At 45.4% G+C, this 27,865-nt stretch overlaps 1 protein-coding gene and 1 long non-coding RNA gene across 2 annotated transcripts in view; one reads left to right on the top strand and one right to left on the bottom strand.

The window, feature by feature from the left end:
• The window catches only part of LOC134563453 (uncharacterized), a 468,018-nt gene that overhangs the window by 33,599 nt on the left and 406,554 nt on the right, over positions 1-27,865 (top strand). The window lies entirely within an intron of this gene.
• Positions 20,306-27,865, bottom strand: part of LOC134563452 (glutamate receptor ionotropic, delta-2-like) — an 845,768-nt gene continuing 838,208 nt past the window's right edge. The window contains exons 15-16 of the mRNA XM_063421373.1: positions 27,557-27,797; positions 20,306-23,460 (exon numbers count right to left, since the gene is read on the bottom strand). Of these exons, the coding sequence (XP_063277443.1) occupies positions 23,038-23,460; positions 27,557-27,797 (664 nt within the window). The 3' untranslated portion in view covers positions 20,306-23,037. The remainder of the gene's footprint in view (positions 23,461-27,556; positions 27,798-27,865) is intronic.

The following is a 27,865-nucleotide window of genomic DNA, read 5'->3' on the forward strand; positions in this document are numbered from 1 at the left end:
CAAAGACCCTAAGGGGTTCAGATGGGCTTTTGGAATAGCTGCTGTGGAGGCAGAGGGCATTAAGAAATTGAACACCTTGCCTAGATTATCAGAGAACCCATCTGCAGTAGGACTCCTGAAGGTAGAAGAGCAACGAGTACCTGTTGCCACCTCGACAGTGCATTGCCGGCAGTATCGAACGAATCGAGATGCTGTGATCCCCATCCACAAGATGATCCAAGAGCTGGAGAGCCAAGGGGTGGTCAGCAAAACCCACTCACCCTTCAACAGCCCCATTTGGCCTGTGCGCAAGTCTGACGGAGAATGGAGACTGACTGTGGACTATCATGGCTTGAATGAAGTGACTCCACCACTGAGCGCCACTGTGCCGGACGTGCTGGAACTCCAGTACGAGCTGGAGTCCAAGGCAGCAAAGTGGTATGCCACAATCGACATCGCTAATGCGTTTTTCTCCATTCCTCTGGCTGCAGAATGCAGGCCTCAGTTTGCTTTCACCTGGAGGGGCGTGCAGTACACCTGGAACCGACTGCCCCAGGGGTGGAAGCACAGTCCCACCATCTGCCATGGACTGATCCAGGCTGCACTGGAAAAGGGTGAAGCTCCAGAACACCTACAGTACATTGATGACATCATTGTGTGGGGGAACACAGCAAGGGAAGTATTCGAGAAAGAAGAGAAGATCATCCAGATTCTCCTGGAAGCTGGTTTTGCCATCAAAAAGAGCAAAGTCAAGGGACCTGCTAAGGAGATCCAGTTCCTGGGAGTAAAGTGGGAAGATGGGCGGCATCAGATTCCCATTGAGGTCATCAATAAGATCACTGCGATGTCTCCACCGACCAGCAAGAAGGAAACGCAAGCTTTCCTAGGTGCCATAGGCTTTTGGAGAATGCACATTCCTGAGTACAGCCAGATTGTGAGCCCTCTCTACCGGGTCACTCGCAAGAAGAACGATTTCCACTGGGGCCCTGAACAGCAACAAGCCTTTGCCCAGATCAAGCAGATCGCTCATGCAGTAGCCCTTGGCCCAGTCAGGACAGGACCAGAGGTGAAGAACGTGCTCTGCTCTGCAGCCGGGAACCATGGCCTGTCCTGGAGCCTTTGGCAGAAGGGGCCTGGTGAGACTCGGGGTCGACCACTGGGATTCTGGAGTCGGAGCTACAGAGGGTCTGAAGCCAACTACACCCCAACAGAGAAAGAAATCCTGGCCGCGTATGAAGGAGTCCAAGCTGCTTCAGAAGTGATTGGCACAGAAGCCCAACTCCTCCTGGCACCCCGACTACCAGTGTTGGGGTGGATGTTCAAAGGAAAGGTTCCCTCTACCCACCATGCCACCGATGCCACATGGAGCAAATGGACTGCCCTCATCACTCAGCGTGCCCGTATTGGAAACCCAAATCGCCCTGGGATTTTGGAGATAATCACAAACTGGCCACAAAGTGAAAACTTTGATCTCACAGATGAATAGGAACAAGAGCAAGTGACACGTGCCGAAGAAGCTCCGCCGTATCATCAGCTGCCAGCAGAAGAAACACGCTACACTCTTTTCACTGATGGTTCCTGTCGCATCGTAGGGATGAACCGCAAGTGGAAAGCAGCTGTATGGAGCCTCACACAACAGGTTGCACAAGCCACTGAAGGAGAAGGTGGATCAAGTCAACTTGCAGAACTCAAGGCTGTTCAATTGGCCCTGGACATTGCTGAAAGAGAGAAGTGGCCAAAGCTCTACCTCTACACTGATTCATGGATGGTGGCCAATGCTCTGTGGGGTTGGCTGGAAAGGTGGAAAAAGGCCAACTGGCAGCATGGGGGGAAACCAATCTGGGCTGCTGATGAGTGGAAAGACATTGCTGCTCGGGTAGTCAAGCTACCTGTAAAAGTCCGCCATGTAGATGCCCATGTCCCCAAGAGTCGGGCTAATGAGGAGCACCGAAACAACGAGCAAATAGATCAAGCCGCCAAGATAGAAGTGTCAAAGATAGACCTAGATTGGCAACACAAGGGAGAGCTGTTCCTAGCTCGATGGGCCCACGACGCCTCAGGTCATCAGGGCAGAGATGCCACCTATAAGTGGGCATGAGACCGAGGGGTGGATCTAACCATGGACAGCATTTCTCAGGTTATCCATGACTGCGAAACGTGTGCTGCAATCAAGCAGGCTAAGCAAGTGAAGCCCCTATGGTATGGCGGGCGGTGGTCCAAATACAGGTATGGGGAAGCCTGGCAGATTGACTACATCACCCTTCCCCAAACCCGCCAAGGCAAGCGCTACGTGCTGACCATGGTGGAAGCCACCACTGGATTGCTGGAAACCTACCCTGTGCCTCACGCTACTGCCTGGAACACCATCCTGGGCCTGGAAAAGCAAGTCCTGTGGAGACATGGCACCCCTGAGAGAATCGAGTCAGACAATGGAACCATTTCAAGAACAGCCTCATAGCAGCCTCGGCTAGGGAACATGGTGTTGAGTGGGTGTACCATATTCCTTATCATGCACCAGCAGCCGGGAAAGTTGAACGGTGCAATGGCCTGCTTAAAACCACCTTGAAGGCACTGGGTGGGGGGACTTTCAAGAACTGGGAGATTAATTTAGCAAAGGCCACATGGTTAGTGAACACTCGAGGTTCCACCAACCGAGCAGGCCCTGCCCAATCTGAGCCCCTGAGAACAACAGATGGAGATAAGGTTCCAGTAGTACACATGAGAGGTATGCTGGGAAAAACTGTTTGGATTAATTCTGCCTCCAGCAAAGACAATCCCATCCGTGGGATTGTCTTCGCTCAGGGACCAGGATGCACCTGGTGGGTGATGCAAAGGGATGGAGAGACCCGATGCATACCTCAAGGAGACCTTGTTTTAGGATGAACTACCCACATCATGTGTCTGTACCCATATCTGTATGTATAGATGTATATAATTTAGGTCATGCATGTGTGTATATATACATATATATTTTAAAGGTTTAAATTCAATGTAATAGGTTGGTATGGGAAAAAATTCAGGGTGGATGATGTTGGGGGTTAGATTTGGGTTTTTTTTCTTCTCACAGAATTTTTTCCCATAAGTTTCCAAGAAGCCTTAATGACTACTTAGTCAGAACAAAAGGAGTGCTTGAGGGATATGGCAGCACGAGGCTACACCTATTGTTTATGAGTCCCTGGGAGTGTCCCTCAGAGGGGAGAGATGATGAGCTTTGGGAAAGGCAAAAAGACAGATCTGGGGGAGGAGAACTCACTCTTGCTCTCAGCGCCGAGGAGGACAGTCAGGCTGCCCTCTGCCTCTGTCTCGTCCTGGGAAATCTATCGTCATCTGCTGTGTACCCGGGAATCCTGAGCTCGTTTTCTCCAGCCTCCCCCCACCGCCGCTGCTTCTTTGGAGCTTTGAGGTTCCCCTGCTACTCTGTAGCCCTGCACTGCCCAGCCCTGCCGGGACACCCCTGCTGCTCCAGCTGCCAGCGCAGAGCTCCTCATCATCTTCCACTGGTCTGGGACTTTCCTCCCTTCCAGTTCGGCCTCTCGGAGTCCTGCAGGGGCGCCAAGATCAAACTGCTCTGGGCTTTTGTAAAAGAAAGCCCTCAAGGTTCTTGGTTCTGTTTATTATTGATGCTATAGTTGTTGTTTGTTTGTCGTTTTGTCATATATACTAGTAAAGAACTGTTATTCCTACCCCCATACCTCTGTCTGAAAGCTCCTTTAATTTTTTTTTTTAACTGGAATAATTTGGAGGGAGGGGATTTGAATTCTCCATCTCTAGGGAGGTCCTGCCCTTTCCTAGCAGATATCTGTCTTTCAAACCAAGAAAATGACGCAGAGACCATTCCTTAAAAACGTGTCAGATAGAAGGAGTAGCAAGTAACCACATTATTAGCTTTGTTCACAGTGTTTGCTTTCTTTCTCCCGTTCCCCCATGTGTAAGCAAAAGAATTCATTAGTAACAACATGGGTCAGCTGTGATTACTATTACTGTGGTCCACAGTGGATATTCATATCCAGGGAATACTGAAAACCAAACAAGACCTCCCCACTGTGTGTGTGAAGAAGCATGTCCCTGTTAGCGTAGGAAAACATATAACCACACGAAGGCGATCATATGCGGTTCTTTATTTGCGCGCGGGGACACAGGGGCGATGATACGCCCAAATCTTGTGCCCAAAAATACAGAGTCAATTTGTGATTTTTATAGTTTAAATTATACACATGTTAACTAACCTCCACCCCTAGATACTGATTATCCTATTCCTTAGTTACTATCTTAAATCATACCTACGCTTCTACCCTGATCCACACTTGATTTGGTTAAAACAATGCTTCTCAATTATCCCCTGAGTTGCAGTCACACTTGATTCGGTCATTACAATGGCATGGAGCTGGTTGCAGAAGCTGACGCTTGTTCCAAAGCCGAGCTGCGTCAAGTTCCAGCTGTACGTTCTCTACCTTCCTCCCCCCATACATACCTTAACTTAACCCCGTGGTTAACTTATACAGAAATTATATTTTTTAACCCTCCACCATCATCCCTGGCCAGTGGGGGAGAAAGGCAAGCTTACCAGCGGTGGCAGGGCTACAATGCACTCAGGGAGCTGCCCGCTCCTCTTTTTTTTTTCCCTGGCATTTGACAGGGACATGAGCAAGACTGGCTGTGTGCAGCAAATGTAACACACAAGCCACAAAAAAAGTGTTGTTTTTTTAAATTTTTTTCCCAGCCATGCTTTTCAATTTCTAGCAGTTGTATAATGTTTACCACCTTCTCACTCACACTAAAAATGCTTGTGTCAGGATCTTCTGGCTGCTTGTGGCTTTGCCGAGAGGGAAAAGAGGGTCCCTCTGCAATCTAAGGGAGTAAGTGACACCCCTGAGTCTTCCTTTGAGTAGCAACAAAAGTTAGATTCATGTGGAGCATTTTCCTATATGTAGAAGTGTGGGTACTGACAGTGGTCAGATTTTAGGCTTCAGGCACTGCTAGAGTCTGTGTGAAAGACAAGCGAGCAACTCTCTCATTCTGGCCTGGGAAAATCTTAAGGAGGAATCCAAACAATCCTTGGGAAGTGAAAACCATCAGCAGGTGGTGTTTTTCTGATGTGTTTACTGGCAAGGATGTTTGCAAAGAGGTGTAGGCTCTGAATGACCAATCCTATTCATTGTACCAAAGTACTGTATAAAAGGAAGATTTAGAAGACTAAAGATTGCTCTCATGTGCTGTAAGCTGAGAGTCATGTTGTTATTCCCATGCCATCCATACTCAGTAGCGACATAGAAGGAGGGCATGCTATTTCCAGTCCAGTAGTACCAGTGTGGTGGACCAGGATACCACACCCTGTGTATCAAAGCTGCTGCTGCAGCCCCACAAGGAGGGAAAAGTCAGGCAAAGCTCAGCTGACCGAGCTGGCAACCAGGTGTGAACCCTCAAATCAGGCGTGTGTGTCTTGAGAGATTTTTGCCCAGAAATAAATCCTTGTTTTCTTTCTCCTCCTGTTTTCCATAGCCCACCAGGGCTCTGGTGCTGGGGTCCCAGTGGAGGTGGAGCGGGGTGCACACAAACAGCTGAAGCAGAAAGCAGTGGCTGAGCCCGGCACTGAGAGCTCACCGGGGGGCTGAAACACGAGGCATTTGTGGGGCAGTGTAAGCAAACCTGCCTGCTACACCTCGCAGAGACTGTACCTGTCTGGGTCCCAGGTGCCCACCAAAGCTGCTCCATCCCTCCCCTTACTCAGCTGGACAGGAGCGATAAAATATAATGAAAGGCTCAGGGGTTGGGATAAAAAAAGGGCAAATCACTCACCCATTACCATTGTTGGAAAAACAGACTTGACTCGGGATAAATATAATTTATGTCCAATTAGATCAAAGCAGGGTAATAAGAAGTCAACCCAGATCTTAAAATGTCTTCCCTCCACCCCTCCTTTATTCCTGGGTGTCCTGATTTAGGGCAAATTTGGGAGAAAACCTCCAAAGGGGCCCTCTCTCCCCACCCCGGAAAGCAAATCCACATGGCCCCTCCCCCAACTGGTTCAGGAAAGACTTCCTCTGACAGAAAAGGGAAAAAACCTGTTTATTGATAGGCAGAGCACTCCCCAGAACAATAAATTGAACAATACCAGATGACAAATTCAGAAAAGGTCTTTCCTGTAGGTGGTCACTCTGTTCTCAGTCCCTCTGGCGCTGGGAAAAGCTGCTGTGCGGGGTAGGCCCCGGTGGGTCCCAGGTGCAAGCCCCTGGCGCTCCCCCGTGTAGTAGTGCATTTTTACACCCAAACAAGTGTTTCTATATAAGGGGAAAGAGTTTCAGCTTACCTTGAAACATATAAAGAAGTTAAACTAGAATTTTCTATAGCCTTCTCATTGTAATTGGCTCAGTGCCAGCACAGAGGCACTGATTGGGCTTTGGAAGTGTACCTCAAAGCCTGTTGCCAATCTCATTGGGCAAAGTGCCAAATAGCCCACCTAAGTCATTCAGTACTTAAGAAAGAGCACAAAAGAACTTAGGAGCTTTTTTGGAATGCCTTAGCCAGTGTAAGAGTGTCTTCTACACTGTGTTCGCCTTGTATTTCTTTGTTTTATAATGTTTATTATTTTTGTTGTTATTAAAACCTTTTCTTTTACAAAGCATGTCCAGTGAAGCCGTCTCGCTATTTATTAAGCCATTTCTCTGCCTGAGTCCTCAGTCCAGAGCAGGTTTGAGAAGGTCCAGGAAAAGCAGAGAAAAACAGGCCAGCGAAGCTTTTCTGCCTCAGCTAGCTAAACTAACTAATGAAGAAGGAAAGAAAAAAAAATCTCTCCATGCCCGCCGTCGCTGTACGTGTTGCAGACAACACTCCAGGCCAGGATGTAGAGGAGGGAGTTCAGTCTCTGAAAGAAACTGAGCGCTTCTCTCCCCCCCCCCCCCCCCTTTGCTCCCGGACCCAATTGTAAAGGTACAGAATGTAATATCTGGCACAAACCCAACAGACAATTGGGGATACAAACATCATAACGTCACCCTAGGACACTGGGCATAACTTTACTCCTGATTTTCTCTACCTTTCTGCCCCTCAGTAGCCCAGAGGGACCAGTAATAGAGGCTGGGGTCAGTTCATGACACACTGTCTCTGCTACGTCTTGCTCCTCAGGGGGGGACTCCTCACACTCTTCCCGTACTCCAGTGTAGGGTCCCTCCCACGAGGGACAGCTCTTCATGAACTCCTCCAGCATGTGTCCCTTCCACAGCGTGCAGTCCCCTAGGAACAGACTGTTCCATCATGAGCTCTCCACAATGTCACAAATCCTGCCAGCAAACCCACTCCAGTGTGGGTTCCTCTCTCCATGGGCTCCTTTCTCCTGACAGAACCTGCCAGGAGTCTGCTCCAGCATGTGCTTCCCATAGCATTCCTTTGGGCATTCATCTGCTCTGCTGTGCTGTTCTCCAAGGGGTTGCTGGTGGATCTCTGCTCCACCTTGGACCTCCATGGGCTGCAGGGGCACAGCTTCCCTCACCATGGGCTTCACCACCTGCTGCAGGGCAATCTCTGCTCCAGTGGCTGAGTAGCTCCTCTCACTTTTTCTGCCTGACTGGGGGGGTCTGCAGGGCTGTTTCTCTCACCCTCTCTCCCAGTGGCAACTGCTCCTGGGCAGTAACATTTTTCCCTTATTAACTCTTATCCCTGAGGCACTAACTCCATTAGTTGTCTTGTGCAGTGGCAGGTCCCTCCTGGAACTTGCTGTCATGGGGTCTTTCAGACAGGGAGGAAGCTTTGGGCAGCTTCTCACAGAAGCCATCCTTGTAGCTCCTCCCACTGCCAAAATTGGGCCACACAAACCCCAAGCAGTTCTCATTACTGCCACACCAGATGCTCCAGGGGCCAGGAGAGCAACCTAGGGAAGCACCTGCAGCTGGGTGGTTACTTCATGAGCTTGATGACTGTCTCATGCACCCCCAAAACCTTTCATTAATTAATGGGGTTGCCTTTTAACTCTTTATTTTGATTTGGAGTCAGTCTTTTAATGGACGATAGCTGGATTTGCAAATAAAGCTGTTGTTAACTTTTGTTTTGGCACTGTTCAGCACTCCCTTATCCCATCTTGTGTTGGTGCATCACCCCCTTAGAACAAAGAATGGCACACAAGGGTTTACTTTTTTTTTAAGAAAGGGGAAAAATTATCACGTACTGAAAGAAATGTTTGCCTTAGTAGTGCTGGTAGGAATAATTAGCTACAGAAGCACTGAGCTGTGATGTCACAGTGGAGGAGTGTCCTGTGCTTGCTGGACTGCAGGTAGCTGTCTTTTCCCACTGGTATGGCAGTTATTGATCCTAGAAATATTTGTTTTTCCCCTTACAGCAGTGAACTGGTTCTGAGATGCTGAATTCTTCCTTCTGCCTCAAGTTTCCTGTATGACCCAGAGTACAGTAGTCAATGACTTGATAGTTTAGGTTTTTTTACTTTTGACAAATGTTGCAGAAACAGATTCTGTAGTACACACAAAGTATTACACCACTGTGATGAATGGGATTGGGGGGCACAGGTTTTGTAAGTCTTGACAGGTAGTATATTTAATTTTATAACTACACCTCTTGAAAAGTATTTTCTTTCTAAATTAAGCTCTTAGTTCCTGCAATTTTGAGGCATACATAAAATTTTAATGTTTAGGAATTTGTTAAGCTATGAATCACTTCCTGTGCTCTGACCTTATTTTGGAGGCTTCTATTTCTAACCTCATGAATGATGCCTTGGGTGAGATGTAACAAGCTGATAGATTGTGATATCTTCAGAGCTGCCCACTGCTGTTGATGTGACATGTGGATGCATGCGTTCATGTCCCAGTGTTTACTAAAAATTTTGTCTGTAGCTAAGATGAAGGAGGAGAGACTTGGTTTTGACCTTCATTTCAAAACAGCTCAGAAGAGTGAAAAGGAAATATTAATTAGTACTGAGAGAAAAATGATTAAAGCAGGGCTGTGTTGGTGTGATACCTTTGTTGGTTTGGAGACTATTTTTTTGTTTGCTACAGCCATGAGCATGCAAAGGAAGCTGGTTTACTTTTCACGTCATTAGCTTTGAGCAGAGTTAAGAAATTAAACTTTTTGAGGGCATTAACCTCCAGTAAGCTGCAATGACCCAGCAAGTGTTCACAGAAAGGGTGTTCTCATCACTTCATAGCATCCTACTTAAGTAGGAAAGAAAAAGATACTCTGAAAAATCAGATTTTTTTCAGGCAAACAATCCTAGCACTTTTTTTTGTGAAGTCAAGAGAGAGACACGGGACTTTGGCACTGATCATGCTGCAGCTGTGTCCCTCAGGGCTGCAATCATTTGCTTGCTTGGCTCAGCAGAACTCTTGATCTCCAGGTATTCACTGCTGGTCAATAGAAATGTCTTTCTAGGTGATTCTTTGAAATCAGATAAATGTGTTTTCTTCCCCTGCTCACTATTTGTTTGTATCTGGTACCTCAAAAAGGTCATATAACTGCAGATACAATGCAAACAACTCATCTTTATAAACATCTGGCTTGTAACTCCAGTGGAACTACTGTAGCAGAAACACCTGACAGTCTTCAACACTTCCCTGGAATTTGTTGTAAAGAAAGGGACATGTCATGTAGGGTTCACCATGATATAGCCCGTTACAGAGAGTAGATCTGTCATATCTGTAAAACTACCTGGCTCTAGAGAGGTGTGTCTGAGTGTGACAGGGACACAGTGCCTCTATTTAGGTGATGAATGATCCCCTGAATGCCTCCTAAGCTTAATAGAAAATTGTAACAGGTCAGGAATATTATTTAAGTAAATAAAATGCTCTGAATGTAAAAAGCCAGGAGACAAACTTTGGATGCTGCAAATTAGATTGTCATGGCTGGTGTTATTGCAGCACAGCTTGCTAATGACTAGGTCATTAGTTTTAAAGGTTAATGAAACTTAAAGATTGAGAAGGGTATCATGAATGAAATATGGGCTACCTTCTCTCACACTAAAACTTTTGTTTTAGGCAATGTATGTCCACTATCAGAGAAAATTAACCTCTGTGCAAATAAAGATGGCAAAAAGTGATTCTAGAAAAATAAAGGCCACGCTCCAAGAAAATTCCCACATTATACTAAAACAGATGAAGGTGGAATGCAGTATTTCTAAAAATAATGTCCCATACATGTCAGTGCTAAGGAACTCTAAACTTATTCTCCAAAATGCTGTTTGTAAATGCTCTCTGAAATCTAAGCCTGGCATTGATAAACATGGTAAACCTTGGTGTTTTCCATAGATGCTCTTCACTGAGCTGACTCACAGAAGCCTGACGAGCTCATCCCATCTCCATGGGCTTAAACCTTTCAGTAGCAGTGCAGCAAATCCATGAGTACATTACCTTGCCATAGGCTGAAAATCCCACAGCACTCAGCAACTGAACAGGAGGAAACGTGTGGTGGTGTGGAATTAAGTTCATGGTAGGTTTGTTGGGTTTGTGCAAGTTGATTGTACAATGGTATGTTCCTTGTACCCCATTTTCCCCTGTTGGTATTATCCTGGCATTCCCCAAGTCATATAACTCTTCAGTTATTTGTCAATCTTTTCTCATGGTCTGTGTAAACCCCTCCCTGTTGTCCCTGATTGGTTTCTGTAATGTCACCCCATGTTCGTACCACCTCTTTGGTTGAAGCCCATTGGTTGTAACCTCCTTACCACACCCCATTTCACTGCTGTATAAAATGGCAGGTCAGAAGAGCCTAGGGGGCGCAGTTTGAGGATCCGGCAGGTGGTAAGGAGGTCCCGTGTGACCCCCAAATAAATCTGTCGTTTTTACTGGACTGGCTCCTCCCTTCTTCTTCTCCGTCATTGTCAGCATTCTCCACCGCCTCACACAGCCTCTCAGGACAAGAACTCACAGGGATCAGCAGGCTTGTGTGACTTGCCTGGCTGTACCCATTAGCCTGCTGTGGTGCCTCAGCTAGCCTGGGCAGGCAGAGAGACTGAGTTCTCTTAAAGGCACCGCGACAGCACTGGCGTCCAACATGGGAGCCTGAGAAGCTCGACGGACCCCACGGAGAGGACTGGCAAGCCACAGTGTGAAGCTCTGGGCTTGCAAAGATCTTCCTTGGACGTCATGCTACCACCGATTGTAGCAGCCTCTATAATCGGGGTGCGCTCCCGGTGGACAAGGAAGGCAGCCTCTTCAGGCACTCGAGAGAGGTCTTTCTCAGACGGAGACCCCAGGATCAAGCGTTGCACTCAAGCCGGGTAGTGGTGAGTACCCTCCGTTCCTCTGTGAGGACACAGGTGTGTGTGTGTTAGGGATCGGGTTTCTCTCCCTCCGTGGGCGATTCGTGTGGTGTGTCACCCGAATCGTCGGCTGCGCAGCCCCTGGGGTGTGGGTTTTGGCCCCTCTCCCTGGTTTTGACTCCCCGGCAGCTTTAGTTCTTTTAGTGGTTTTTTCGTGCTTTTAGTTTGTGCAGAGTGACTCGAGTGGCTGTCAGCTCCAACAGGAGTGGATTGCTGTCAGCCAGTTCAAGTTAAGCGCAGTGCCTCAGTCTGGTTTTTCATGAGTGCATGGGTTTTTGAATACTCGATTTTGAAGCGCGCTGTGGTTTCTAATTTCAGTTGCTAGCCTTATTTAGTCTTGATCCTGTGTGCGTGTGAGCTGTACTTAACATCAAGAGCAGAATGGGTGTGGGTCTCTCCACAGCTCAGAAAGGGGTGTTTTATGTTTTAGTTTACGTTTTGAACTTAGAGAAAGTTAAATTCTCTAATAGTTCTTTGAAGAGGTGTGTCCGATGGATTTTTCTACATTTCCCTCAAGTATCCCCAGCACAAGTCCACAGTGCCTGGTTTTGGTGCACTGTGGAGAATAAAATTTTAGAATTGGCTAATGCAGGGGACAAAACAGCTCAAAATTACTCATTCCTGGTCCTGCAGCTTAAGGCAGCCACACTGAAAAACAGGGAAATGGAGGAAAAGCCAGCTTCAGGACAACCTTCCCCAGTTTCTCCTCACCCCAGTCCCAACCCCTCTTTCCAGAGAAAAGGGATTCTAAAGGGAGCGACAACCCCGAGGTCTGTCAGCTCAGGCTCCCCACAGGTCCCTCGATCCCCCCGCCCGAGCAGTCAAGGCCAGACTGCCTGGGATTCCTCTGAAAACCCTGGCCAGGCAGTCCGAGGATCATGCCCTCTCCAGACTTTCCGAGTTGAAAAACCTAAAGTTCGTTTTAATTTTGCTGTGCCACAATCGTCTCAAAATGGCGGCAACCACGTGGCGCAGTCGTCGTCCTCTTTGTCCCTTTCTTCTTCCCACAATCCCTTCTGTCCCTCCAACCCCTTCCGGTCCCCAACTCCTCCCACTTCCCCAAAGATCCCACCCACCCGCCCTGCCCACAGACACACCCCTGACACTGAATCCCTGCCTCCCTCAGTCTCACCCCTCACCGGAAGTCGGCCATCTTGGAATTTTGGTTCCCATGCCCCCACTTCCGGTTCCCACGCTTGGAACCCGGAAGTCTGCAACCGGGAACCTGGAAGTCCCCATGCCTCTTTCACTGATGCTCCAGTGATTTACAGAAGATCTCGGGGAGGTAATAATACCAGTCCTAATTGGCATGCCTTTTCCCAATCCATCCTTAGAGATCTGTGTAAGGCACATAAGGAGTATGGCAGAGAAAGCCCATACTTCAGAGGTCCCCTTGCTGCTGATCTTTCAGGAATTGTTGCTGTTCCAGCAGATCCCCGACAACTGTTTGCATGCCTCATGAACACAACAGAATTTAAGCTCTGGGAAGGGGCATGGAAACAGTTGCTCAGAGATTCGCTTCCACATCTCCTTCAGCAACCAGACACGGCAGTTGATGAGCAAGGCAATGCTCTCACCCCTGAGTTGCTCTGTGGTGAGGGACAGTGGATGTCTGCCACCACTGAGGCTTCCCTAATCCCTGCTCCTGCCCTTGATGTTGTCAAAGAGCTTGCATGTAAAGCATTTTTTAGTCTGCAGCCTCATGGTCCCCTGCCTCCATATACTCAGATTAAGCAAGGGTCAGCTGAACCTTTCGTAGACTTTGTTGAAAAACTGACATGAGCTATTGAGCTTCAAGTTAAGAATGAGCAAGCTAGGGAAGGGATCTTAGAGGAAATTGCCTTTGTGAATGCTAATGAGTTTTGTCGTGCAGCAATTTTAAGTCTTCCTCTAGATCCCCCTAGAACTCTTCAAAGTATGCGACAAGTCTGCCAGATAAAGGTTCCATTCCTGACCCCGAGGCATCCGACACGACTGACCCAACCGCATCGTACTTTGCATAAAGTCAACGTTATTGGTGCGACTGCTGCAGACTCTTCACATCGCAAGCCTTTGCAGCGCAAGCCGTCCTTTTGCCAGACCCCAACAAAGCCTTGTCTTCTGTGCGGGGAGGGTGGTCATTGGGCAACTGAATGTCCAGTCAAAGCTCAATTCCAGGCATTCAGACAGCAGACTCAGGGCAAGGAGGGGAATTCACAACACGTAGCACCACAGGGAACGTCGCCCCAACCGCCGTTTCCAAAAAAACTAAAGGGGGAGCGCGGGTCCACCCAGCGAGATGACACCAATGGGGTGGACCGGGCAGGGAAGAAAGGGGGAGAACAACCGGACCGTGACACAAAATTACCTGACACGACTCAATCTCTAGAACATGACTAGGGAAAACCGATTCTAACAACTCATTCTACTTTTGAACATTACAGGTTGTGGCTGATGGAATCTTTGATCCTCACTGACCGCGATTGGCATTTCGTCATCATCAGTCCCGGCGAGATAGAGAACTGGCCTCTAATTGAAGGTGATTATCTCATTGTTGGGGATTGCAAATTTACTCCACAAGAGATTGAGGTTCTCCCTGGGAGACTTTCCAACAATCCCAGGCACCTCATTTTCTGGCTGCGATGTTCCCACCTGCCAACTTTCCTACCTAAAGGACAAATTATCGCACAAGCAATTCCTTTTGGGAATCCATCTCTGAAAAACATTCCATCAGTCAACACAGTTCAGAACGTAACAGTTCACAAGCCAAAGATCAAATGTACATTTACGGTGGGAAATCAATCTTTTGACTCAGAGACACTTTTGGACACGGGGGAAGAGGTGACTATCGTGCCCACCAAGGACTGACCATCACATTGGGCCTTGGAAAACGTGGCTGGACACGTCAGAGGTGTAGGGGGACTCCAATTGGCGAAACAATCCAAGAGCGTGGTGCAAATTAAGGGGCCGAAAGGACAATTGGCAAGTCTGCGTCCTTTCATTTTAGATTATGAGGAACCCTCGCTTGGAAGAGACCTCATGGCCCAGTGGGGGATCACAATTGACATTCCTGACCCCTTGCAAAATTTTTGGGCTGCGGCCACTGAGAAGCGCCCTACCCAAAGGCTGAATTGGAAGACTGATACACCAGTCTGGGTAGAGCAGTGGCCGCTCACCACCGAAAAATTGAAGGCGCTTCAGGAGCTCGTAGAGGAGCAATTGAAAAAAGGACACATAGAGGAGACTAACTCTCCTTGGAATTCCCCAGTCTTTGTCATCCACAAGGCTGACAAGACTCGGTGGCGGCTCCTCCCCGACCTCTGCCAAATTAACGTCATAGAAGATATGGGGTCTCTCCAGCCTGGGATGCCTTCCCCAACCAAGCTCCCACGAAATTGGCAATTGGCTGTAATAGACATTAAGGATTGCTTTTTTCAAATTCCTTTGCACCCTGACGATGTCCCTCGTTTTGCTTTCTCGGTACCTTCCATCAACTGAAAGGCCCCAAGAAAGTGATATCACTGGAAGGTACTACCCCAGGGAATGAAAAATTCCCAAGTGATTTGTCAACAACACGTCGCTTCTTTGCTGTCCCCTGTTAGCGCAGCCGCGGAGGGAGTGATCGTCCATCATTATATGGATGACATACTCGTTTGCGCCCCAACTGATGATCTGCTGGCCTACGCGCTTGAGCTCACAACGAAGTCGTTGGTTGCTGCAGGTTTTGAGTTGTAGGACAGCAAGATTCCGAAGATGCCACCTTGGAAATACCTGGGCCTGGAAATGGGTAGGTGGTCCATTGTACCCCAAAAATTGGACATCAAAACCAAAGTCTGGACTCTTGCGGATGTCCATCAGCTGTGTGGTGCCTTGAACTGGGTAAGACCTTGGCTAGGTCTGACCACCGAGGACCTAGCCCCTCTTGTCAATTTATTGAAAGGGGAAGAGGAGCTTTGTTCTCCCAGGGCACTTACCCCAGAGGCAAAGGCAGCCCTGGTGAAGGTACAGGAGGCAATGTCAACACGACAGGCAAGCAGGTGTGACCCTGGTCTGCCATTCAATTTTATCATCATGGGAAAGCTGCCACACCTGCATGGTGTGATTTTCCAGTGGGATTCATCACACAAGTCACCGAAACAAGGTGGGAAGGGCCAAGGCAGAGGAGACCCTCTTCTTATCATAGAGTGGGTCTTTCTCAGTCACCACCGGCCCAAGAGAATGACACGGCTGTCGGAGTCTAGAACATCCCTCTACCACCCTGGAGGGTTTGGAGACCTGACAGGGGGGTCTGGGATCTGTACAAGGGGGTCAACCAGCGTCACACAGAGCCCAGGAGGACACTGCCTCTGATCCCTGGCCATGGGAGTGAATGCCCACATTGTATGAAGAATCACAAGTTGAGAGAATTCAAAATAAGTAGTATTTAGTTTATCATAGAATGTAAATGTAGAATCTAGGATTTTTAGTATATGGGGTTGAAGAGACAAGATGGAGGAATTGGGGAGTGGCCCCTGTGCTCCTTGTTCTTGCTCTCATCCCCCATCTTTTGCTGAGTTGGATTTTAGAGATTGATTTAGAGTAGAGACGACATGTTAACATATGTAGTAGGCATTGGTAAAATTTTGTAAATAAAAAGTACGTTTTGGACAGTGGTTTGGTCAAGGGTACCGTACATAAGGTGCGAAGCTCTCTGATCCGCCCAGTCTGCCGCGTGTCCTGCTCTGCTGGGGATGCCTTGCAGAGCTGAGAAAGAACTAAGATAATGTACCCTGCCAGGGAGGCCTGGCAGAGCTAAGAAAGAACTAAGATAATGAAGAATAAACAACCTTGGAAACATGCACTAGCGGACTCAGCTTGTCGTCTCTTGCTCCGGTGTGAAACACTTAGGGCAAAGAGAAGACGAAAAACCTTATTACCTCAGGGAACAGCAACCCCGAGGAGACTCCCAGGGAACAGCAACCTTGGGAGAAAACCTTATTACCTCGGGGAACAGCAACCCTGAGGAGACTCCCAGGAAACAGCAACCTTGGGAGAAAACCTTATTACCTCGGGGAACAGCAACCCCGAGGAGAATCTCAGGGAACAGCAACCCTAAGACACGGCCACAAGAATTGATGGCTGAGCTAATCCGCAAAGCGAGAACACAGATCAAAGAATTGGTCGGATGCAATTTTGCATGCATTCACATGCCAATTGGCTTGCAAACAGGCCAAATCACGAAACCAGTGTTGGAGCACCTGCTTCAGGAGAATGAAGCGCTTCAATTCACCCTGGACTCCTTTACGGGCCAAATTTCAATTCATCGGCCAGCCCACAAATTGTTTAATTCGAATGTAGAGTTTACATTGGCCTTGAAAAGCATCCACAGTAAAAAACCTCTAGAGGCTCTGACAGTTTTTACAGATGCATCCGGGAGGTCGCACAAGTCAGTCTTGACTTGGGAAGATCCCCAAACTCAGCAGTGGGAGACAGATATCGAAGAGGTGATGGGATTGCCTCAAATTGCTGAGTTGGCCACATTCGTCAGAGCTTTCGAAAGGTTCCCTGGACCACTCAATTTAGTCACCGACTCCGCGTATTTTGCAGGGGTGGTTTCTAGGGCAGATCAGGCTGTTCTAAAAGAGGTGTCCAACACAGCTCTTTTTGAGTTGCTCTCGAAGCTAGTGAAGCTAGTTTCCCACCGAGAGCATCCATTTTATGTGATGCATACACAATCGCACACCGATTTGCCAGGGTATATTGCTGAAGGGAACAGGAGGGCAGATGCTCTCACTGCTCCTGCAGCAATTGCCCCACTGCCAAACATTTTCGAGCAGGTGAAGCTCAGCCACCAATTGTTTCATCAAAATGCGCCAAACCTTGTCACCCTGGTTTTGAAGACTTTTCTAAACCTTCTGTAATGTTCTTCATATTGGAGTCAGAAATTTTACCTTATCACACCTTCTACTGTAAACAATGGCCATGTTTTGCTAACTGTCTTTCATTGTTTACATATTTCTAGATGGGAGGAGAAAGCTGATTAACAGGTGGCTTGACCAATGTGTATTGAGAGGTGGAATTCCATCCTCCAATCCACAGGCCCCATAGGAAATGTATAAAACTGAGTTTTGTAAATAAACTGGTCCCTTTTTCCTGCTTCGCTCACCAGCGTGACCTCGTTTAGTTCTTTCTATGTCCACTGTGACAAAGCCTCATTTGGCGTTTTCAGCTCACGCGCCAACAGGCAAGGGCCATTGTGGCTTCATGCCCATCCTGCCAATCACACACAGTTCCCATACTGCACGCAGGAGTCAATCCTCGCAGCCTGAAGAGCTGTTAGGTTTGGCAAATGGACGTCACACATATCCCACAGTTTGGCAGACAAAAGTACGCGCATGTCTCTGTCGATACCTTCTCAGGTGCAGTCTTTGCCTCTGCCCACACAGGAGAGAAAGCACAAGATGTAATCAAACACCTGATACAGGCATTCTCTTTCATGGGCATCCCCAAGAGCCTGAAAATGGATAATGGCCCAGCGTACAAATCCAAGGAATTCTGCGACTTTCTGCAGCAGTGGGGAGTGGAACATAAAACTGGCACGCCCCACTCCCCACAGGCCAAGCAGTTGTAGAAAGGACCCATCGGGAGATCAAAAGGGTCCTTGCTCAGCAGCAACAGGTTCTAAAGATCGAACCTCCTTCAGTTAGACTGGCTAGGGCTTTATATACCATCAATTTTTTAAATTGTACCTTTGAGGTTTTGAACCCACCAATCGTGAGACACTTTGGATCAAATTCCGAGTTCGACCTCAAGGAAAAGCCGCCAGTTTTGCTAAGGTCACCAGAGTGAGGTCAGGTAGAGGGCCCATACGAGCTCGTCACATGGGGGCGTGGGTACGCCTGCGTCTCTACACCCATGGGCTTGCGATGGGTCCCTGCCAAATGGGTAAGACCATTTGTGAAGAAACAATCAGAAAGAGACAGCGAGGTGTCACAAGTTGCCAGGGCGGCGTTTCGCCGAAATAGAAAGACATTGTTTCAGTTGACTCTCCCGGTTCTGTGGGAATGGGAGGATCCCCTACCTTTCTCCTACTACCTGTATCGTTAAAGCTAATCATATTTGTTTTAAGTCTGTTTTTCAGTTGTCAAGAACCTGATCCAGCCCTGGACTCTGTACATCATGTCCATCCTTCTGGTCACGTTGATCCTGATTGCCGACCTCCTGGCTCAACACCAAGCCTGGATCGTCCCGCAGCCTAAGGCCAATGTGTGGACCACCTTGGCGAAGTCCCTTGGCCAAGACCACATATGCCTTAGCCAAGCCTCAGCCACCAATCCTCTGTCAACCTGTCTCATGGGGATCCCTTTCCAACATTTAGAATTCCCGGAAGCCATGCTGCAAAACTCTATCAGGATAAGTAAATCACGGGTTCCCAATGGTTCACACTCATTGGTAGTTATGGATTAGGGAACCGTTCCTGATGTAAATCTGTTTGTCAGATGGCGCAGTTTTACTGCCAAATTAGAAAACCTTCAAGAAGAACCTTTGGAGATAGAACTCCTTGGTTCTTCAAAAGTGCCCTTTTGGTTTTCAGTTTACATTTGTTCCCCCTCAAGAGCAATTAAAATCCTTTACTAATGTTCTCCAATCAAACAAAGCATATAATTCCAATCCGTGGTGTGAGCGGGTCGCCCAAGTGCGAATGGCTTCCACCTTGCTTTATAGGCCCTTGTTGCTTCCTAAGGGAAGTTTTTTAATTTGTGGGGATCGAGCATGGCCAGGAATCCCCTCTCGCCTTGTAGGAAGTCCGTGCACCCTTGGCAGGTTGGGCCTTTTCACCCCCAACAGAACCCAAATCAGGGATTGGAAAAGAAAAAATAGCACACACAATTCGGCAATCCAAAAACGAGATCTGAAAGAATTAGATCCTGACTGTGACTCAGAAATTATTCATTGGAGTAAACTTAAAGGAGTCGCAGTCACTGTGTTTTTGCCCTGGGTTTCTATCGCTAAGGCGATGGGCGAATTGGCTCAGGTTGAATGTTGGGTGGCGAAACAGGAGAATTTGACTTCCAACGCCCTGGCTGACCTCCTACAGGACGAGGAGATTACAAGACAGGACACTTTGAAGAACAGAGCAGCCATAGACTACCTTTTGCTCTGGCATGGTCACACATGTGAGGAGTTTGAGGGGCTATGCTGCTTCAATCTAACATCAAAGGCTGAGGATGTGCACAAAACCATCACAAAGATGTGGGACATGGTTGGCGAAATTAAAAAGGAGATGGCTGATTGGTTCAATGAACTTCTGCAGAGCTGGGGACTTTCGGGCTGGGTTGGGTCAATTATAAAAATTTTTCTGTTAATTTTATTCATTATTATAGTTGCCTTAATTACATTAGGTTTAGTTAGACACATGTTAAGCAGATTTATTTTGAATGCTACATCTACCCCCCATCCGTCTGTGAATCAAGTCAGCCTCCCCGAAGATCCGGAGGAGATCGAAATGATGGACCTCCGAGATGTCGACGGGCAAGAATATCCACCCTACGAGCAATGGCTGACCACACAGAGAGGATTCGATGAACTTTACCCGGAGTCGGAATATCTGCCGTGTCCGCACCAATTCTCATCATTTTAATAAAAACAAAAGGGGGAGATGTGGTGGTGTGGAATTAAGTTCATGGTAGGTTTGTTGGGTTTGTGCAGGTTGATTGTACAATGGTATGTTCCTTGTACCCCATTTTCCCCTGCTGGTATTATCCTGGCATTCCCCAAGTCATATAACTCTTCAGTTATTTGTCAATCTTTTCTCATGGTCTGTGTAAACCCCTCCCTGTTGTCCCTGATTGGTTTCGGTTATGTCACCCCATGTTCGTACCACCTCTTTGGTTGAAGCCCATTGGTTGTAACCTCCTTACCACACCCCATTTCACTGCTGTATAAAACGGCAGGTCAGAAGAGCCTCGGGGGCGCAGTTTGAGGATCCGGCAGGTGGTAAGGAGGTCCCGTGTGACCCCCAAATAAATCTGTCATTTTACTGGACTGGCTTCTCCCTTCTTCTTCTCAGTCGCTGTCAGCATTCTCCGCCTCCTCACACAGCCTCTCAGGACAAGAACTCACAGGGATCAGCAGGCTTGTGTGACTTGCCTAGCTGTACCCTTTAGCCTGCTGTGGTGCCTCAGCTAGCCTGGGCAGGCAGAGAGACTGAGTTCTCTTAAAGGCACCGCGACAGAAACGCAAGTTTAGAAAACAATTTTATTAGACAAATTATTTAGACAAATTATACACAGAAAGCTCTGCCAATTGTAACTGAGGGCTCCCAGAAGTGTTTTGTGTATCTGTATAATAGGCAACACATCAAAATAGGTCTATTTTAAATATTGTACATGGTTAACAGGTTTTTAATAGCTAAAATCACTGCAACATCTGGTATGTCCCTATGTAGCTTGTTGGAAAGAATTTTTTTTTCCTTTTTTTTTTTCTTTTACTCAGAAGTGTGGATGAGTTCATGAATGTTACAAGGGGGAAGCAAGCTGTGCATGCTTTCAGACACTTGCTACCCTGGAAACAAAATGGCCTTTTGCACAATAAGAATTTGTTCTGCCTTACACAGTAGACAGTATTTGAAGATTTAGTACAAAAAATAGTGACAGTACAAGATGCTTCCCCAGAACAGAATTAGCATCAAAATAGAATAGATCTGAAGAATATAACTTTTAATTTATCCGAAAGCGAATCACATAGGCTGATTCCTATTAATCTTAGCCAAAGAATGAGTTAGATTAAAATAAGTGTATATATGGTTGCATTAAAAAGAAAACCAAACAAAAAAACTCACAGGAGAAACCGCTTGCTTTCTACTTAACCGCATTTTTAGTTTAGGGATTACAAATTGAAAGCTCTTCCTACATTTCTAACAGGTAACAGTGTTACTTGAAAAAGCTGGTGCTAAAGTGGGCACCGGTTTTTGCTCTCACTGCTGGTTTTTTTCTTGCTTTATATAGTTGGCACTAATGTAAAAAATATATAGCTCCTCTAAATCTAACTTAACTTAGAAAGGATTAAACTGAGTGCCAGTTTATATTTTTTCCCTTAGAACAATATATGATTACAATTAAGGCCACATCTGTGTATCATAAGGGCTTTTTTTTTTCCTCCACTAATGCCATTATTGTATTGATCAACTATGCTGACTTGGAAAAGGATTTATTGACCTTTGATCCATGTTTAACTGCTCTAGATCTATATGAGTTGTTCATGAACATGGTATATCTAAGAGAGAGTTCCATTTGTTTAATTAATTAAAAGGACAATTATCAAGATTAGCCTTATAGAATGCTCAAAAGCCAATGCAAAACCTAACCAAAGGAGTTACATCTAGGTACAAATGTTAAATTGCCTTAGATGCTCTAATGGAAAAGTATAAAATATGCTTTGTTGGCAAACGATGCAAGTCAGAATAATGTTAAAGCAACCTGTCTTTTCTAAATGAAAAGACACCCTGCACTGTACATCACTCCTGTATACAACACATTTTTACTAAAGCTTTATTAAATGAATTACAATAGCAACAGCAGCCATTTTATAGCTATATATACATGTATATATATGTACACATACCTGTGCGTATATGTGTGTATATATATATATATATGTATGAGATACTAATTTATTTAACACAACAGAGGCTTCTGCCACATGACACAGTTTACTGTACATAAGAAAAACTTTTAATACTATACAATTACATAAAGGTCATATGCACTGTTGCAGTGCAAAAGTAGATTTAACTGTAGTCTTTACTGGCACAGTAATGGCTTTTTGTAATCTTACAAAATTGCATTCTTATATTATGGGGCCTGAATGATCTTTGAACTTCATTTGTTTTCCTTTTATTTCTGTTTTTTTGTCTTTTTGCCTTTTTTTTAATTTTCAGTTTTTTAAACTGCAGGGTTTGCCTTTGGTCCACAGTTAAAAGGACACAGCAGTGGAGCACTGACTGGATGCAGCAGAGTACATGAAAAATACTTCAGTTATTGCAATTATAATAGAAAAAGGTGGTGGGGGAGGAGGAGCGAATGCCCTTCTGTAAAGTAATCCTCAGGGTTTTCCTATGCATGAATTGCTGCTCGTTTCCTGTGGGCCTGACATTGGTCTGAATTTAGGCTTCAGGCTGTGCTACTGTCTGTGTGAAAGGCAGGCGAACAACTTTCTCATGTTAGGGTGAGAAATCTTAAAGAGGAATTCAAACAAACCTTGGGAAGTGAGAAACTATCTGCAGGTGGTGTTTTTCCAACATGTTTACTGGAAAGAAATATTTACAAAAGAGTGTAGACGCTGAATAACCAATCAGGTTCTTTGTACCGAACTACTCTATAAAAGTAGAATTTAGAAGAATAAAGTTTGCTCTCATCTTTACCATCATGGAGAGTCATGTTGTTATTTCTGTGCCGTCCGAAAACCATAGCAACAGTTTCCTATATTTAAAGTATATGAAAAGCTTGAAGTAACCAAAACCTAACACGGTGATAAGCCAAAGAATAAGTGATTCAAGTAGTACAGAGAATAAGGGGAGGCAGAAGAGACCAGATTGAGAAAGCAGAGAAGAGGAGGAGGAAGAGTTGCTATTAATAATTCTGATTCTTAAATAAAATAAAGAGAAAACCCCCAAAACAACCCCTGAACAGAAAATAACCCCCAAATGAATTAAAACCCAACCCTCAAAACCAAAAACTAAGGAAAAGAAGAAAGGTTACATCCATGTTAGTCCCACAGTATTACAGCTGCTCCTTGTAAAGGGAGTCTTAAATAAGAAACAGTGAAGAAACTTGTTCTGATGCTCATATGGAAGTGCCTTGGTCTGGGTCACTACCAATATTCAGGCCCAGGGTAGGAGTTGGTTGGTAAGGGATAGATGACACTGTTTTGATGGGGCTTCTGAAAAAGCCCCCGTTGGGTGCCCTGTGCCTGAAAGGGCCAGTTCGGTGATCGGGCATGCTGCCAAAGGAGAATCCCGAGGTGGCTTTAGCAGACAGCCTGCGGCTTAGAGTCTGGATCTGCTCTGGTATGAAAGTGGTTGTGGTGATGTGAGTGTTCCTGAAGTCACTGATTTGCTCCAGTGCCTGACGTGTGGGTAAAGTGTCAATGTCCAGCGGGGTCAAGTCAATCGATGAGGTGGAGAACTGTTTATGGGGACTGTCCTCATCTGTGCAGAGGCTGTTCACGCGCCTGTGGAGGTGCTCCAGGTCGATCTCCTTGTCGTCCTGGGGAATGAGAAAAACAAGAGGCACCACTCACCATCGCCATTTGTGCTGGGCTGAAGTTTCTCAAGGTGATCATCACTGCTCAGGGAGCACAAGGCACAATTAAGTAGAGCTGGCTCTTAGCTGACCATGTCCTGAATGTCACCAGCGAACTCCCCCACCGCCTGAAGCCAGGTGGGCAAAGCCAAACTGAAGCAGACCGTTACACCACAGCTACCTTCAGACCCTGGATACAAACAACAAAACTCAAAGCACCACTGGTAGATTTTCAGGAAAGGCTCAGAGCTAGGTGAGTTAGACTAGCAACAGCTGAATAAAAGTAAACTGCATAATCTCAAATGCCTGGAATGATGCCAGTTCTTCAATTCCACAATGAGAACTAAATTTGGATGTCAACATGGGAGGCTCTGAGGGATCAGGTTGCCATCTTTGTCATCCTTTCAGGGTTTCAGGAAGGGCTAGAAACTTCTCAGGTTCCTTTTTGCCTTTATAATGTAAATTGTGATATAGAAAAGCTGAACATACAGAGAAAAAACCCCAAGCACTGGTGACTCATTGACATCGCACAGAAAGGAGTACACCAGGCAATTTTAAATTACAATGCCAACAGAGGGATTAATTATCTCCTTACCTACAAAGAAGCAATTCCATCTATTCTGATGGAATTATACTTTTGTGGGTGAGAAGAGAAGGCAGCCTGATGTATTTATTATATCATCACTTCTCTTACCTCTGTCCCTTTTCCTTCTTAAATCTCTCTTCCCAGAGAATGCAATTAAACAGGTTTGTTGGTTACAATTGAGAATTTAAATGCATAGAAGTTAAAAAAGAGGAGAAAGCCCTAGGTGACCCAATAAATAACCTGTGTTGTACATATATATTTCTGCTGAACTGCAACACTTAATTAAAAGCAGCATTAAGTACACATGTATAGAGATATTCCCTCAGTCTAAGTAGGGCAGCTCATTCAGAACAAAAAATCAATTTCAACTAACCTTAAAATTTACCTTAATGTCTGTGAAATTTACTGACTTCCAGGCCACTAGAAATATCTCACACTCTAGGACCTCACAGAGGATAATTAGGCAGCCAATAGATGTGCACTGATGACTTCCAGCCTTGATTACTGAAATTCATTGACTGGCTTGATCCAGAGTTCCCTGAATCAATGGCAAACTCCTAGTATATCGAATGGGCTTGAGATCCCTCTTTTCTCTAGGAATGAAGTCAAGCACTCTGAAAAAGTCCACACCTAGAATAAACTGCAGGAGTTCATCTATTTAGCAGAATAGATCACTGAACATTTGCCCTGGCACTGTGCCGAACACAGAGCCCGAATGGAAGGAGACTGAGAGGACAGCTTCCCTCCAGGACTGCACCCTCCGAGGGCAGGCACAGGGACACAAACCAGGGAAAAAGGGGAAAGGAACAGAGCATCAGGGATCTCCCAAGGACTGGATGATCACTGACCACAAGGGCTTTGGTTTGAGCTCATCATGGGAAGGAAAAAATGGAGTGCTCATTTCTTGGACTCAGCTTTCTATCATTCATTCACAGGTGGACATAGACATGGATGCACATAACAACCACACAGGTGACATCAAATCCAAACGCATTCACCAAACTCTATCTCCTAAAAAAATTTGGAGCTGCATATGGATGCAGGAGAACTGGGGTCACATCAGAAGCTAAAGAAATATACAGAGGCTTGATTAGCGTGTGCAAGTCATGACTATGTCTCCGAGGGATAGTCCTAAATATTTTCCCCTTTTTTCCTTTTTTCTGGTTTGTTTTTGTTTGTTTGTTTTTAATTTAAAAAAAACCCCCACAAACATAGAAATACTTTGTAATTTAAAATGCCAGTCGGGAAAAGATTGGAATTTCATAGTTTCTGAGCCTCTAAGAGTAACTCAAAATAGTCCTCTTTCTTTTACAGAGATGCATTTGGGGCTAGGGTCAGACCAGTGAAAATATATGTGGTGATCATCTCCCATGCTTAGCCCACAACCCAATCTCCACCCAACTGATATACCAAAATGAGACCCACTCACAGTAAGATTGTGCATATCTCCATAATATGATCTTTCCTCTTCTCTCTTGTGTGATCAGTAGTGAAATATTCAGCAGTTTTCACATTTAAATTATCATCAGGCTTCAGAGTCAACATCCCATTGAGATTACTGGGGTGGTTCATACTTCTCTCAGAGCTACTGTTTAAGGCTGTCTGCAGACTCAGACATCAGTGAATGGATTACTTCTGGCACACAATTGAAATGTTATCTTCGCAACCATTAGACAATTTTTGTTTCAGTATAAATGCTTGCATTCTGGAGCACAAGATGGCAGCCACCAGGAAAAAGGGTTGGCTTGCTGACCACAAACTCGCCCAATCTGACCCCCGATTCTGGACTAGTGGCCTGGAAGAGCCAATGGATTTCACGGAAGCTAAAATGAACTTTAAGAAAGTTAGTTAAGATGTATTTCTTTGCTGAATGACCCCCACATCCAGGATAATGGGGACATTCAGCACATACGTCCACGTTAAATTCAGTTTTGAGCCAAGCTTTTCAATTTAACATTGAGATAAGCGTTTAAGTGCTAAGCTAATGACCGTATAATAAATATCAAGGAGGCCAAATTATACCATTTGTGGAAAGTACACACTTGAATTTTTCAGCATTTGAAAACGGAAATAGAAAATTTCATACTTGTGTAAAATATCTGTTGGTGTTTTTTTCTTTTCCTTTGTTATTGATTTTCATGTTTTTCACCAGATAAATATAAAGTATGAAGTTCTGAAACTTTGGGTAAACAACAATCAAGTAAATTTTAGGGTTTTAAAATAATTTACCAGGTGAAACTACATGGTTTCCATTCCTGAGAAACCCAGTTTAAAGACTAGAGATTCCTTTTTTTTTTCCTTTTAATAATGGTCTGGTCCAGATCTTGAACAAAAAAGAAAGAGAAAAAAGAAAAAAAGAAAAAAAAAAAGAAAAAAAAACCTTGGGAATTAAAACAGGCAAGAAAAGATTAAATGTATTTTAACATCAGTGCCAATGTTGTCTAATTAGGTGGTGTAATAAATCCTGCCTGATTAGACAGCATTAGATTAGCAGGAATAAACACAATGGAGAAAGTGCAGAGAAGTCAAGACCGCTGCACACAAATTAACAGCAATACCCCACAAGCTACACAGATGTGCCTAAGCTACACAGACAGAAAAGCTATATTTGATAGTGCTACATTAAAGCTCATATTTAGGCTCAGCTTTGGGTGTTGCTTCCAAAGATATTTTAATAAATCATTTTGTCCCTAATTTCTTTTTAACATTTTCTAGAGGTAAGAACTTAATTATGAATATAAGAAATTTCGTGTAAAGTTGCACAAGGCTCAGATGGCTGATAGAGGGACAGGTAGATTACGATAGGAAGGAAAGCATTACACATGCAGGCATAGAAGCAAACTCATCTCAGGTGTAAAATAACATATTTCTCTGTGGCATCTGTACAAGATTTTCTGAAACAAGCCTGTAGCAGGTTTCAGAAATAAGTCTGGCCTGAACCTGAAAAAAATCTAATGTAGTCTTGCTTCCCTGGACTTCAGGTGAAATAAGAACTGAAGCTCATGGAAGTCTCAGGAGCTTAATGTTTCTGAAAATGGGGACAAGCTTATTCAAGAAGCTAACAGCTGATTAAAAGGGTTAATTTTGCAAATGTATTTTAAAAGACTCAGCCACTGATCTTAGGGGATGTATTTTCAAGAAGAAGCCAAGACACCTAGTGAGAATTAGCTGTCACCAATGGGAAAAATGAACTAAATATTGATGTATTAATAATGTACTATTCTACAAGTAACAATTGTGTTTTACTAAGAATAGTTGCATATTTATACATCATCAATATATATTTATTTTTATTCAAGCTTTTCTAGAAAGAATAGCTAGAAAGATTTTGAGGAACATCATTTACCTTAAAAAATCAGGAAGCTAATGAAGTATCTTTGAATTTGATTCCCCACCCTCTCTAGTGCTATAAAGTCAAGGCAGCAATCTTTAGGGTGCATGAAAATTCCCCAGGAGAAATGGAGGATCTAATACCTCTTTTGATGGAACTTGGGAGCCTTTCCTTTTATTCCACCACATTTCCAACATTGCAATGAAACAGGATAGGACAATCCCTGCAGCGAGGATGCAGAAAACACCTGAAAAACTTTTTATGTCCAGGGCACCTCCTTTCTGTTTGGTATCCACAGATGAGTAAAGATCACACTGACTGTTCTTCGGCCACCACTTATGCTTCAGTACGTCCATGTCGCCATTCTGCTGCAGCTCTAGAATCCTTGGGGAGAAAGCACAGAGTCAGAGGTTACAGTGGGGTAGCGGCACCTGAGGGCGTGAGGGTGTAAA

Source organism: Prinia subflava, chromosome W (assembly GCF_021018805.1).
Source record: "Prinia subflava isolate CZ2003 ecotype Zambia chromosome W, Cam_Psub_1.2, whole genome shotgun sequence".
NCBI classification, from domain to species: Eukaryota; Metazoa; Chordata; class Aves; order Passeriformes; family Cisticolidae; genus Prinia; species Prinia subflava.